This window comes from Danio rerio, chromosome 22 (assembly GCF_052040795.2).
Source record: "Danio rerio strain M-AB ecotype USA chromosome 22, GRCz13ab, whole genome shotgun sequence".
Lineage (NCBI taxonomy): Eukaryota > Metazoa > Chordata > Actinopteri > Cypriniformes > Danionidae > Danio > Danio rerio.
The window spans coordinates 8,005,472-8,020,699 of NC_141042.1; the positions used below are offsets into that span (position 1 = coordinate 8,005,472).

General features: G+C 39.2%; 2 protein-coding genes across 3 annotated transcripts; both read left to right on the forward strand.

The window, feature by feature from the left end:
- The first annotated feature begins 1,094 nt into the window (after positions 1-1,094).
- Positions 1,095-5,688, forward strand: cela1.3 (chymotrypsin like elastase family member 1, tandem duplicate 3). 2 transcript variants are annotated; one of them, NM_001003426.2, is given in 8 exon segments: positions 2,361-2,427; positions 2,533-2,624; positions 3,903-4,003; positions 4,161-4,286; positions 4,889-5,025; positions 5,122-5,264; positions 5,356-5,505; positions 5,593-5,688. In NM_001003426.2, coding segments are annotated over 8 exon segments (804 nt in total). In that variant the 5' UTR covers positions 2,361-2,387; the 3' UTR covers positions 5,608-5,688.
- A 3,109-nt stretch (positions 5,689-8,797) lies between these two features.
- Positions 8,798-14,151, forward strand: cela1.4 (chymotrypsin like elastase family member 1, tandem duplicate 4; the record flags this gene model as incomplete). Its single annotated transcript, NM_001025187.2, is given in 8 exon segments — positions 8,798-8,867; positions 9,013-9,104; positions 9,476-9,576; positions 9,750-9,875; positions 11,662-11,798; positions 11,888-12,030; positions 13,743-13,892; positions 13,981-14,151. Coding segments are annotated over 8 exon segments (804 nt in total). The 5' UTR covers positions 8,798-8,827.
- Positions 14,152-15,228: the final 1,077 nt, after the last annotated feature.

The window sequence follows — 15,228 nt, forward strand, 5'->3', positions numbered from 1 at the left end:
TTTCCTGAGTCTGGAGTTACTGGAAAAGTCTTGACTTATTGGGGAGTGTCTGGAACTATTGTGGGTGTCTCTGGAGTAACTTGAACAGTTGTGGCTGAGTCTGCAGCTATTGCGACAGTCTTGGCCTACTTGGGAATGATTGAAACAATCTTGGCTTACTCTGGAGAGACTGGAAGAGTCTTGACTCCATCTGCAGTGACTGGAACACTGTTGACTGACTTGGGAATGACTAGAGCATTTGTTTATGGTGGATCTGCCCATGTAGTTGTGGCCAGTTCATTCTGTTAAGGACCTGATCGAAAGACATGACCCATTCACAAAATGAATAGTAAGATAATTTAACACAGTTGACAAAGAAACAGGTAGGTAGAGGATGTGTAAAATAGTTTCCAGTTTGCTAGAAAATGTCACAAAACAGGATTTTCAGCTAGCAGTTGTAAGCAAGGGCCCAGCAAGGGTCCAGGTGGTTATTGGCCCAAGACCCTCTGCTCACCCATTATAAGACCCCTTTTGCCTGCATAATTCAATGCCTGTTTTGTGGACTAAAGTAGGTCATACAGATTTTCACGTGGTTAGTCTGAATCTAATGACATACAACGGGAAAAATAAGTATTAAACACATCACCATTTTTCTCAGAAATGATTTATAAAGGTTCTGTTGACTTGATACAGGTAAAAGTATTGAACACATGGAAGGAGGTGTAGAAAGCCAAGACAGCAGCTGAAATCTCTCAGTTATTATTCAGCAACCTTCGGCCCTTCATCATTGTAAATGAATATTAGCTGCTTCAGTCCAACATCTGCATTAGCAGGATGATGAAGGTGTGACAAGAGCATCTTGACTTACATGTTTGTGTAGTCATTGTGTGTTGTGGAGCTTGTGGGTTTGTTTTGACAGCTGGCCATGTGCTTCACTGTCCGCATGTTCATTTTCCCTGCCTTGTTGTTCCGTTTGTTTATCAATTAGCGATCCTCACTTTCACCTTTTGCTGCTTGATTTTCTCCCCTATTTAGTTAGCTTTCGTTTTAGCCTTCTGAATGATAATTTTGTATTTTTGTAATATAATTGAGTATTTTTGTTGATTTTTGAAAGGAATAAATTTGTGTTCACCTGCAAATTAAATCTGGGATATTTTTCCCTGGCAGAAGGTGAAAAAGTTAGACATTTCAGCAAGACAATGATCCAAAACACAGCAAGCAAACTCTCAAACGCTTTCAGAGAAAGAAAATAAAGCTAGAATGGTCCAGCCAATCACCTGACTTTATATAAAGTATTAAATACATTTCAATTGTTTTATCTTTATATTTGTACTGTTTGGGTTTTAAGAAAATCTGGTTTAATTCCATGTCAACAGCTCCTTTAGAAAGATTATTTCCAGGAAAAACATGACACGTTCAATACTTAGGGTGCTTTCACACCTGTGAATCGATTCAGTTGTTCCGAAACAGAGATTACAAATGTTACATTGTTACTCTTTGCTCTTGGAGCGGTTCGCTTTCACACTGCAAAGTTTCTAAACGGACCAAAATAGCTAAAATAAGTCACGTGCGAGTAAACTCTCCTTACATTGGTCAGAGTGTCAGGGTTTATTTTGCAGCGTCCCGCTAAGCTATCAGGAGAGGTGGTGGTTTGATGGTGATTGACAGGGTGCGCGCGCGTGACGTGTCTGAGGAGAGACACGGTGGGGAGGGGTGAGAAGGTTGCGCGACGATGCCTATTTGAGGACCGGGAGAGAGACGCGAGATTACCGGGAGATCATCACTCGTTTGCGGGCATCCGGAGACTCGCGAAACTTCCCGCCCTACTCATAATTCTCTCTTCATGTAGCCGTAAGCCTATTACATATCCACAAAACACTGTGATATAACCGCGCTCGGATCGGATCGCTTTCTCACTGCAATCGAACCGCTCCAGGGTTCGTTTCAATCGAGCCGAGACCACCTCACTCAAGCGATCTCGGAGCGATTACTTTGGCGCGGAACAGAGTGCGATTGCCCTGTTCACATATGCCAATCGAACCGCGCTAACTGGGCAAACGAGATACGTTCCGAAACAAAAGTGTAGGTGTGAAAGCACCCTTATTCATTCACAGACGCATACAGTGGGAAAATAAGTGTTGGCGTGTGCATGTGTCTGGTGAATGGCACGGTGATTAACCAGAAACATTAATAACTCAATGACCAAAACATTTCCAATTCCCGAGCTGAATAAACAAGTTTATTTCGTATCTGGCACATTGGCCTTGACAGTCCAGATATCTGTGTGATTCAAACACCTGTAGGCATCCGAAAACCTGTTTTTGCCTAGCGCTGTGAATATTTCTGGGCATACATATATAGAGATGATGGAGACGTTTAGAGACCAAACGTCTAGAAAGACTAGAAACATGCTGCGAATCCTGCTGTTGAGTGTGCTGGCGACATTAGGTAAGACGATTCTCTCTTTCTCAGGAGAAAAATCTCAAATCTGTTTGTAAATTTCTTGGGATATCTTTGTTATTGTTTGTGGATTTTTTTTGTATTACTGTCCAGCGCTGGCTGAGCCCAGATATTTGGAAGATATTAACATTGAAGGAAGGGTTGTTGGTGGAGAGGTGGCAAAACCCAACTCCTGGCCTTGGCAGGTAAAACACTTTTGATAATAAATCAATGAAAATATTAATGTAATAAAGCAATATTAATTAAATATCAATATCTATTAACTAAGTGGACATGGTTGTTTCAGGTTAATGCAATCAAGCTGTCAAGCCGTTTTATATTAGCAGTTTAATCATTAAATGAAGGTTAAATATTTTCACCAATTTGACTCAAGTTATTGTGAGGTTCTGTTATGGTATTTTGACATTTTCTAGGCATTTCAATAGAACATGGTTGGTTAATAATATTAATTTTTAGTTATTACTTGTTTTAGAATGCTTGCAGAGTGATAAAACAATAATTTAGTGTTTGTTTAACCAATATTTTAAAACACTCACGTCTGAAAATTTGAAGGTACAGATAATAATATTGATATAGCTTTAAGGTTAGCTCACCCCAAAATAAATTAAAATTTATTCATTCCCTCACTATCATTTCATTTCAAACCCATACAACCTGTTTGGATGTGTGAATAAAAGTGTGTAAATAGGATTAGACAGGAAAGGACAAACTCAAAATCAACTTTATTATCCCGTTTAAGGAAACTAAAACTGCAACAAGCAATCAAATCTCTTCTGAAAACTAAACTGTTTAATCAATATGGATTTATCTATTAATTTATCTATTGTCTCTTTGCATATTTTTAAAGCATCCCATTTTGGTGTAAATAAACATTCAGTAGAGAGATTGAAATCTTTCAGATTTCATGAAAGTGTATCTGTGTTTTTGTTCAGTCTTATGAGTCGAAATATTTCATGATGGAGAATAATCGATGACAGAAATTTCACTTTGAGGTGACATTAATTGGAATATTAGCAAAACAAGCTACTACTATTTTTTTTTTTTTTGTTAACTGAAAACATGTTTATGAAACAGAAACCGGCTGGTGATTGAAAACCTAAAGAGGTGCTCATGTTGTAATTGTCAATACAAGCCTTCTCAAAGCAGGTTGGTGGGTGTCAGACCAATGGGATTACATTGGGGTCGTGACCCGAATTTAAACTGGGCTTGTTGCAGGAAAACCACTGTTAGAGCACCCCTCGGAGCAAGTTGGTGGTTGTCTGTCAGGGTTAAACTTGGCTACTGTCATCATAGCTCTACCATTATGACCATAAACGCCAGAATAAATCATCTGAAGCTGTATTTTTACAAAAATTTGTCCAAAAAGTTATTTTTAATCAAGTTTAATATACTATTTCAAATTGAAATGGGTTTCTCCAGTTTCCCCCTAAAATGTCTAACTAAAATGTATGACTATTTCACAGATCTCTCTCCAGTATCTGTCTGGAAACAGCTACTACCATACCTGTGGTGGATCTCTGATCAGACCAGGATGGGTGATGACCGCTGCCCACTGCGTTGACAGGTTATGATTCCTTGACTTTCTGTTTGTAAATGTTAAGAAAACATTCACATATTTAATATACAACAATACCACTCCTATAAGACAAAATTAAAGCAAATAGGATGTAGGAGAATATAAAGACTTTACCTGTGTTTGTCTGAATGTGTTTCCTGTGCAGCCCGAGAACTTGGCGCGTTGTCTTGGGTGACCACGACATCTACAACCATGAGGGTCGTGAGCAGTATATAAGTGTCAGCCGTGCTCATATCCACCCCAACTGGAACAGCAACAGTTTGTCATCTGGGTGTGTAAACATACATTACTCTGGCAGCGGTTGACTCTTTATAAACCCTGTACCTTGTCTGTGTCCAACAAATTTTCACTATCAGCCATGGTGCTCTCTCCAGGGAAATAGTGAATCATTTCTGGAAAAATTTAATTGCCCACTGATAATCACACATCACAAATCACATCTTTATAAACTAAAGTTATGCAGGCTGTACTGATCTTATAACAGAAAGGATTAGTATTGAGTATCAGTAATGAGTTGTTAGTTCGGCAAGTGACAGGACCAATGATTGACAACTGATGGTAGGGCTGTCTTCACGAGCATTTACATTTCAAACACTTCTCTAATTTTGGGAAAAGAGTAAACTGTATATTACCCAGCGTCTCTGGGTACCTATTGCCTGCATTGCAAGTCCCATACAAGCACATTTCCACCACTGTTCATGTTAATCACCAGTAAAACTCTACAACGTTTAGCCAGAAAAAAATGGTGGACAGTTATGCGGAACAGAATATCGGAGTTATGAGTGCTCTGACTTGCTGTCAATCAATCTGACCGCCAAGACTCAATTATTTAAACATGAACATCTATGATTGCTGTCTGTTCTGTTTTCTCAGATATGACATTGCTCTTCTGGAACTGTCCAGCGATGCTTCTCTGAACTTATATGTGCAGCTGGCCACACTGCCACCCTCTGGACAGGTTCTCCCCAACAACAACCCATGTTACATCAGTGGCTGGGGCCGCACGCAGAGTAATTTTGACTTAATACAACAAAACAGCCTAAAATCAATTGTATTAACTGACCTCCATTGACTTTGCTTGTCTCATGGATGTGATCTTCATGCAGCTGGTGGGTCACTCTCTGCCGAGCTGAAACAGGCATATCTGCCCGTGGTGGACCATGATACTTGTTCCCGCAGCGATTGGTGGGGAAGCACTGTGAAGAACACCATGATTTGCGGTGGTGATGGCACCCTTGCAGGATGTCATGTGAGAAAGACCGACTCTTAAACTGATTATGAACTGTTTGGCAAGTCATTTGATTTTGTGTCATTGTGTCTTCTGTTTTTTTTTTTTTTAGGGTGACTCTGGTGGTCCACTGAACTGTCAGGTCAGCGGTCAGTATGTCGTCCATGGTGTGACCAGCTTTGTGTCATCAGCAGGTTGCGATACCTACAAAAGACCAACAGTCTTCTCTCGTGTCTCTGCCTACATCAGCTGGATTAATGATGTGAGTGCAATCCATTAGCTTGTATTTCCTTTATAATTAGCAATTTATGAGTCTATTAATGAGCTTGTGTTGTTTTGTTTGTTTCAGGTCATTGGGAAATGAGATAATTGAAAGACAAACATCATGTTTAAATTTCAACATTTGCATTTGCTAGAAACACAATAAACGTCATCTAACGTTGAATTGCTTTTAAATCATTTTAAAGATCATTCATCTCTTCATTATTTATATTTTTAGATTAGAGTTCAAAAGAGAGACAGTTCTGGGGACAAAAACTAATCATTAGTCGGCTGGTTTTTGTCCGGGGGAACTTGAAGTGCCAGTCTGTGAGAGGAGTCCTTAGGAATACTGCATGCTTGGTTTAGACCAGGGCTGTTTCTCAATTCCAAGAACGCAGAGAACAGACTTGCGTTCTTGTGGAGAGCGGTCTTGCCAGGTGTCCTCGGAAGAACGAACTCAGGAGACCGCGAGGACAGAGAACGCGTCCTTTGAGAAATGGGATGCTGCGGTTTTCCTGATGGTCACATGACCTTCAGGTGTTTTAAATGGAAATTATTTAAACATTACAGCACTCATACAACGATTTATTGTTGTCCCCCTTTTCAAAATATATACTTTGCATAAAAACATTATAAATATGCTCTCCACAATATAAATAAAACAGATTTTAATACGAATTTCAGTAAACAAACACCCTTAATGTGTTTATTCCTTTATTAAGATATTCATGTTAATGTTTACTTTCACCGTTTCATTTAGGGAAACTCCTGAGGTAAATAAGTGATATCTCTGAACTTTAATAATAAATCTAAATAAAATGCTGCGCTTCCCACCTCCAGTCGCAATGACTTCTGGGACTTCCAGAGCGAGTTCGCTGCTGAAGTCTTCATCAGTGCGTCCTCGATATCAAGATCACATCCGGGAAGTTTCACTCGTCCTCCGTACTTGCGGTCTTGAGTATTGGAACTGAACTTAGGCAGCTGATGATGACGTTACACGAGAACGCGAGGATGCAAGACCGCTGAAGAACGCATATTGAGAAACAGCCCTCGAGTGGGCAAACCTGGTCCTGGAGGACTGGTGTCCTGAAGAGTTTAGCTCCAACACTAGTCAAACACACCTGAACATGCTAATCATTGTCTTTAAGATTACTGGAAATCTATAAGCAGGTGTGTTTAATTAGAGTAGGATCTAAACTGTGCAGGACACCGGCCCTCCAGGACCGAGTTTGCCCACCCCTGGTTTAGACAGTATTTCTTCTGGATGTCCTCAGTGGCTGGAAGTGTGGTTCCTGTGGTTCGTTGGGCAGTTATCACCACCCGCTGCAATGCCTTACACTCAGCAACAGAGCAGCTTCCATACCAGATATTAAGCTGGTTCTTCTTAAATTACCTTAGGAAGAAGAGACACTCGTGAATCTTCTTGACTAGGCTGGAGGTGTTGGCAGTCCAGGAAAGGGGTCCTTTGAGATGTGGGTTCCCAGGATCTTGAAGGATGAGACAGGCTCAATAGCCATCCCATGGATGTGAATAGGATCGTGTGAGCCTAGTTAAATCAGCAAAACTGTAAATGAAATCAGAAAGGCATTCATTACTTTTTTCTTTCAGAGTTATTAGAGTAACTAAACTATTCTTACTTTAGCCATATCAGCTTTTTTTTTAGCCATACCAACATCTTGTTGAAAAGCCTATTGTTATTAGCGTAGCAATGCATTTAAGCATTTAAGATCAAACAGAACAGAATAGAAGAAGTTTTTGTCGGTCAATGCTAAATTTCAGGCAATGCTTTGTATTTCTGCTGCATACATTTAAATCGGGGGTCTGAAGTCAAATTAAGTTTTGTACATTAGCATGAAAGTCTGTACAGTTACATTAGAGCATATTTTAAGCAAAAATAAGCTGTCCACTAGAGGACAGACATGGGATATAAATGCCAGCAGTACACAGACAAGCATTGCTGTATGCATTATAAACACCTGCCTGATGTGGTAATATGTCAGTCCTCAATGTCAAAACAGTTCTGAACCACTGAGGCACAGGACCTGTGGTTTTTGAAAGTGAGGTTTGAAAATGATGACCACAGATGCTTGATATCCTTTATGCTGCAAGGTGTGGCTGATATAGAAACTTGTTGGCCAGCCAATCCAACTCATGCTCTGCTGGACTAAGATTTAGGGAATGTTGAGCATTAATCTGCCATGGGCACACGCCAGTTTGAGGTTTGGACTGTGCGCTGTGAAAAAGAAAAAAATTCCAATTTAATACAAAGCACCTTGTTGTCTACATGCACTACCATGTTGTTTTCCAGCTCTATTTGCATGGTTATGGTGGTCTTTAAGTATACCTATTCTGTTGTGGTGGAATCAACTCTGGCCCCCTCTGCCATGGTGGTTTCCAGCTTCACCCCCTTTCTGTGGTGGCCTGCAACTGTGCCTACTCTGTCATAAGCCATGTTTCCATCCAAACATGTGAATAAAATCTATGTGCAAACATGTAATATCACATAAAAGATTTGCAAATACTGCAGCATTCCTATCCAACGAGTCAAAGAAAAAAGAAATCGTCACTTCCTGATAATTTGGCACCACATAACAAAAAGAAAAAAGGAATTTGCAACTGTAGGTGAAGCTGCATGAGTCTTTTCCTTATTTAATAAATTAAATGCACCTAAGAAGACAATGCCGACACATGCTCACTAGCTTCAATCTGATTGCATTACTTGTCATATCCATGTAGGACACCACTCTACCAGCTTTTTGCCCTCTCATTCTGCCCTTGCCCCTGTGAAATCACTTATAAATTTGTTTACTCAAAGACTTCTTTAAAATTACTTCTTGACATAATCAGCAAAGATGTGAGTGGTCCAATTGAGTCCCAAATGGCTCTAGCCCTCTGCAAGACTCTTCCTTATAACAGAGAAATCAAATTATCCAATTTGGTTTGACCCTTGTGAAATGGGTTGGGCACTGAAGTAAAAACCCACTGTATTCCTTTGCCCCAGTAAGTATTTTCGTCCTCTGTTAGACAAGTGGTCAGTTGGTACAATGATTGGGGAAGTAGATTAATTTCAGAGGTCCTGAGGATAGCTTGGGTCCATGTTTGTGACTGGTGTTATTTGATAAATGGCCAAAAGATTGCTGAACCTTGAGTCATATAAACATGATTATTCATGGCCTTGGCAGTGGTGAAATCTGTGTGAACCGCACATCTGTGGGCAACAAAAAAAAAAACCTGTTCTGTCCAGCTTGTGAATGACTGCGAGTATATATACATACAGTATATGGACAATGGTCAAGTTCAGAAAGTCCAGACAGACTGTGGAAATGCTGAGGATCCTGTTGTTAAGCGTGTTGGCTGCTTTGGGTAAGATGTTTCTCTTTATACATAGAGAATACCCTAGAATCAATAGCATTTAGCTTAAATTTTACATTATGTACGATCAGATGTCTATGTATCTATATGAGCTCAAGCTAGGATCTTAGTATGTCTACATATGTTTGTGTGTCAGCACTGGCTGAGCCCAGATATCTGAAGGATCTGGCCATTGAGGAGAGGGTTGTTGGTGGAGAGGTCGCAAAACCCAACTCCTGGCCCTGGCAGGTACGATATTTTAACTCAGCTAAACTTTTAAAACTCACTATCTTTCCTGTTTTTATGGTTTATTTATACAGCAAAGTGAGACAGGGTTAAGGTCCAATTCATTATACAATAGAAAATGTGTTGCTGTGTTATTAAATGAGCATTACTTAAACATTACATACTTGTACGTTTCTCTTAAAGTTACACATAAAACCTCTTTAAATTTCTGTAATGCAAATGTTTGGCACATTATATAAGTAATTAATTTCTAACTGGGACTTTTTATCAATAAACCACAAGAACCACACACAGATAGCGTGATGCCAAGACAGCATCTGAAGCTCCAATGAATTACAATAGATTTCTAACTAAAATCCCCATCATTTTCTCAGATCTCTCTCCAGTTTCTGTCTGCCTTAGACTACTTTCATACCTGTGGTGGGACTCTGATCAGACCAGGATGGGTGTTGACTGCGGCCCACTGCGTTGACATGTAACGATCTGTGGGGTTTTCTGTTTGTAGATGCTAAGAATCATCATTTCTAAAATTGAGACACTGAGAAAATGAAGAGAGCACCTTTAAGACAAATAGGAAATAATATATCAATATGCGCACACTAGTTTGCTGACTCTACCTGTGTTTATCTGAATGTGTTTCTTGTGCAGCCCGAGAAATTGGCGTGTTATCTTGGGAGACCATGACATCACTAAACACGAGGGTCATGAGCAATCGTTGACTGTCAGTCGTGTTTATATCCACCCCAACTGGAACACCGACAGTGTGTCTTCTGGGTGAGTGAACAAACTTGCATAAGTTATCAAGGAAACATATTTGCCAGATAAATTCCAGCATGCACATCAAAATGGTCAAGTAATTTTGATTTACCTGATTAAGTGATAACAAAAATGAAGGCAATTGAATGCCATTAATGGACCAACCAGCAGATCAGCCACAATGTAAAATATCTGAAATGTTGTTTGGTCATTCTAAAATCCCTCAGCCAAAGTTTGTCATAAAAGTAGGTCAATGTTATTACCTCCAGAACTGTCCTGAACACCTGTGGTCCCAAAGAGTGTCTTATGCACCCAAAAGCCATCACGTGATCATTGCATTTCGTCTTCTGAGGGAGAAGTGTTATATTAAACAAGAAAAAAAGACTCTCAGTGGCTTCTCCTACTGCAGCAAATTCCATTTTTCTTCGCCAGTTTATCAGGAAGAGACGATTTTGTTCTCTTCGACTTATTGGATTGAATTGTTGCTATATTTGCAAGATTTTATATTCTAGCTTTGCACAGGTTTAATCAGTGACGGATTTATGAATTTAGGCGATCGCCCAGGGAAGCATCTTACCGAGGGTGGCACGGGGAGATGATGCAAAACAAAAAACATGCCCCAGTAAAAATCATCTGTGTAAGCTTTGAGAGATACAATTTACTTTATGCAAATGTATCAATTTAGAGTGGTAATCCCAGAATAAAAAATAGGGGCCATTTGGCATCTTTTGCACGCACAAGTTTGTTATTCTCTATGTACAACCAAACCAGTAGGAAAAGCAAACTGATGCATGCGCGCAGAAAACGATTCCAGCGCACTTCACACAAGCTTCTGCTCGTTTACATGTACCCGCTAAAATATGCACCGCTCATGCTCTTTGAAACCAGAGTAAAGGCCTTTTCTGTAATTTTTTTTGATACGAGATGTCAACAATTGACGAAACTGAAGTTTATAATTTGATGATGATCTTATTTTGACTAAGCATGAAGCAGAAAGCAGGCATAGAGTCAGGAAGGTAAGACTTAATAACATGAATTCTCTGCCTTGAGTCGGGTCTAAAATGAACAGATAATTGTTTAAAACATATATTTTTTTGTATTCTATTGTTGTCATAATTAATGTAATATATTTTATTTTAATATATTTCTTAAGTGATTCTAGCATATCACTCCAGTTTACATTGTCTTTATAATGCTTTCCAGTTACATTTAGGATTGTTTTCTGCTATTTATTTATAATAATATTAATAATAATAATAATTGTTTAATAATAACATTAATGATTATTATTTTTTATAATAAATACAAATATTTTAATAATCCCAATTCAGGTTTTGTCCATATTTTACCCAAAATTTGGACAAAACAACATATTTTTTTAAAGAATATACTTGTTTACCTAGATGGATTTGAAGCAGGAGGGTAAGGGCAGGAGTTGAGGGGCATATACTGTAAGGGGTGATTCGCCAAGGGTGCCACCACTGGGTTTATTCCACATCTTTGAATGGAAGCATAGTTAATTACACTTTACATGAATGTACCTTTCTAAAATACCCATGTAAAATTATGATTGTCTAAACAATTCAACACAAAAAATGTTTGATGCTCTCTAAAAAGTTTTATTCTTATCAACTAATTGCACAATTCAGCAATTAACAATAACATTTGACATGTCTAAGATTTACAATTACACCTTACACAATGCAACAAAATGAATTGTACAGAATTGTAGATTTAACTTACCAAGTTCTAGCACCCATTATAGCATCAGATATTAAAATGCAGACTGTTCTGTGTTTCTCAGATATGATATTGCTCTTCTGCAACTGTCCACCGATGCCACGCTGAACTCATATGTGCAGTTGGCCACACTGCCACCCGCTGGACAGGTTCTGCCCCACAACAACGAATGTTACATCACTGGCTGGGGTCGCACACAGAGTCAGTGTATATTAGCATACTAAAATCTTTGATCTTTAACAATTGCTGAATAATTTCTCCCTTCTTTCATGGGTATGATCTTCATGTAGCTGGTGGGTCAACCTCGCCACAGCTAAAACAAGCTTTGCTGCCTGTGGTCGACCACAATACATGTTCTCGCAGCGACTGGTGGGGAAGCATCGTGAAGGACACCATGATTTGCTCTGGTGGCAGCGAGGTGTCTGGATGCCAGGTGACCCTTAAATATTGTTTCTAGTGATGAGATTACATTTTAAAATCGTGATTAATCACAATATTTATCTGCCAATATTCATGATGAATCACATTCGTATACACAAAATTCAACAATGAATTCAAAAGCAGTGTATTGCACGCTTGTTTTAAAAGTTACGATATATAAACAAAAGTGCAATAACACTTTAAACATCTGAGGTGTTTTTAAAACAGGATTCCATTCAATTATTAACAATCATAAACATCTTGTAAATCTTAACTTGAAGATCAATGTAATCCAATTAAATGTAAAACCAAAGCAATTTACAACCGCCAGGGCATTTAATGATAAGCAAGCAATCTTACATCAGTGGTTCTCAGTTCCTGTCCTTGCACTACATTATTTTCAAATGACCGGTGCAATACAATAGAGCAAGAGTGTTCATACTCTGTCCTGGGGGCCGGTGTCCTGCATGGTTTAGCTCCAACTTACTTCAGTACACATGCCAGGAAGTTTTTAGTATACCTAGAAAGAGCTTGATTTGATGGTTCAGGTGTTTTTTGATTGGTGTTGGAACTAAAATATGTAGGACATCAGCCCTCCAGGATGGAGTTAAAGGTCCCCTAAATTAGGAGGTTTATTTCTAAACGATGTTCAGACTAATAGGGTTCCTACAAAGTGTTCACTACTCATTATTTACCTGAGAATGAGAAAGCTTTACTTCCCTTTAGATAATGAATTCAATGCAATACCATATCTTGCAGTGTAAGTATTATAATATAGTGGGTTCACACAAAAAGTTAAAATAAGTATTTGCTGGAGTGGATTACAAACAAACTCTAGGTAAAAGTAAAAGGAAAGACATAAATATAGACACATTTCCATTTGCTGGTTGCTGACTATTGGCACAAATAATCCAAAATGTACAATGCACTTAGCGCAAACTCTGGGAATTTGTCTCAGTTACATCTTCTGTGTAAGTACAAGTAATTCAACTCAAGCAAAACATTTTCTTGAAGTGAAAAACCCCCTGCAAGTGTAACGGAGGCCAGCTAGTGTGTGCTGTGCAGGTAAACCTCACTCCTCTGACCTCTAAACGTGCTCTAGCGACAGACACTAGAGGCCATGGTCTTTAGCCTCCTTGGTAGAGCACCCAACTCCCATGCGGAAGGTTGCCGGTTTGATACCAGCTCGGAGCGGGTTGGGTGGCGTAGGACCGGCAGGGTTACATTGGTGCCGTGACCCGGATGGGAGTGAGGTTTAGGGGGGTGAGTGTAACGGAGGCCAGCTAGTGTGTGCTGTGCAGGTAAACCTCACTCCTCTGACCTCTAAAGGTGCTCTAGCGACAGACACTAGAGGCCATGGTCTTTAGCCTCCTTGGTAGAGCACCCAACTCCCATGCGGAAGGTTGCCGGTTCGATACCAGCTCGGAGCGGGTTGGGTGGTGTAGGACCGGCAGGGTTACACAAGTAAGCTAGAACAAGTGACTTGGTGATGTGTGTTTGGCGTAAACCCAGCAATATGCCTATTACAAATCTTCTCACTGAGATGTGTGATGACGTCCATCCAAAGCCACTGTTTAACCATTCATTAAAACCATTCATAAAAACTTGCTAGCATTAATTAGTTAATGCTTTAAACTAATAATTTGTTAACTTAAGCAGTCTCTACTGTTTCATGATTACTCAATCTGTATGTCAGTGTCATTTTGGCTGCTGTTGTGTTTTTAGGGTGACTCTGGTGGCCCTCTGAACTGTCTGGTCAACGGTAAGTATGTTGTCCACGGTGTGACCAGCTTTGTGTCAGCTGCAGGTTGTAATACCAACAAAAAGCCAACAGTCTTCACTCGTGTGTCAGCCTACAACAGTTGGATTAATGATGTGAGTCCATTTAATTAGCCCATATTGTCATTATAGTAAGCTTTTTGTGAGTCTACTTAAACTGATTGTGCTATTTTTTTGGTCACAGATCATTGGGAACTGAGAAGATTAAAGGAAGAAATACTCCAATTACCTTTTAACAACTGCAACGACTAGAAATACAAAATAATTCACATGCAGCATTGGACTAATTAATTGTGACTTCATCTTATCCAGTTATTTTATTTATCCAGCAAACTGTAATGCTTTTAGTATCATCACTAAGCAACAGATGACAGAATTTTACACGTAACACCTAGATCTATATCTAGAACCAAATTATTTAATTTAATTTAAAAAAAATTATATTTCACACATAAGGTAATGGTATAGTTTAGGATTTTTGAGGTAATGTATTTAAAAATGACTTCTATTCTCGCAAAACACACCAGCAATAAATAGCTCAGAAGTAAACAAACAAAATAAAGATACATAATCTGTATGAGTAAAATGTATATTTATATTAAGTCAAAGTGTTTCTTTATTTCTTTATGTTAGCCTTTATGGTGAATTTACACCGTTCTTTCAGAAACATTGAATGTTTGAAGGTTTGATGTTGAAGATGATCAATAAAAGTGGACCAGGCCTGGGAAATTTGTTTAAAAGTTGTAAGGGGGCGTCCACTTTTCTTTTTCTTTGTATTTATTTTAATTAAAGAATCAAAGATTGTTAAAAGCTTGCCAGTCCCTGTTCCCTCCTTTTCTTTGAGAAGTTTTTACTGTATTACACTCACATTTTCTCTCATTTAAATACCATTAAAGCCAGGCTGCAACTGGGATCTGACTATACTCATTTTGCTCCATTGACCAGTGACAAGACAACATTTTCTCGCAGTAGGTAGTGCTGTCGCTTCACAGCAAGAAGGTCGCTGGGTCGTTGGTTCAAGCCTAAGCTCAGTTGGTGTTTCTGTGTGGAGTTTGCATGTTCTCCCTGCGTTCGCGTGGGTTTCCTCCGGGTGCTCCGGTTTCCCCCACAGTCCAAAGACATGCAGTACAGGTGAATTGAGTAGGCTAAATTGTCCGTAGTGTGTGTGTGGATGTTTCCCAGAGATGGGTTGCAGCTGGAAGAGCATCTGCTGCGTAAAAAACGTACTAGATGGGTTGGCGGTTCATTCTGTTGTGGTGACCCTGGATTAATAAAGGGACTAAGCCAACAAGAAAATGAATGAATAAACAAGTGGATCGTTTTTACCAGTGGATTGAACATAAAGAAATATGTTGTCAATAAAAACAATGTCAAAAAAGCTCAACAAAGGCTGTACTTTCTTCGTAAGCTGAGGAAGTTCAACCTCCCAAAG

Bases quoted from the DNA above. Each gene is read 5' to 3' on its own strand.
- cela1.3 (XM_087302624.1), top strand. From the start codon at position 2,343: ATGATGGAGACGTTTAGAGACCAAACGTCTAGAAAGACTAGAAACATG. The intron at 2,428-2,532 runs GTAAGACGATTC...ATTACTGTCCAG, and splicing joins GAGTGTGCTGGCGACATTAG to CGCTGGCTGAGCCCAGATAT. The intron at 5,026-5,121 runs GTAATTTTGACT...ATCTTCATGCAG, and splicing joins TGGCTGGGGCCGCACGCAGA to CTGGTGGGTCACTCTCTGCC.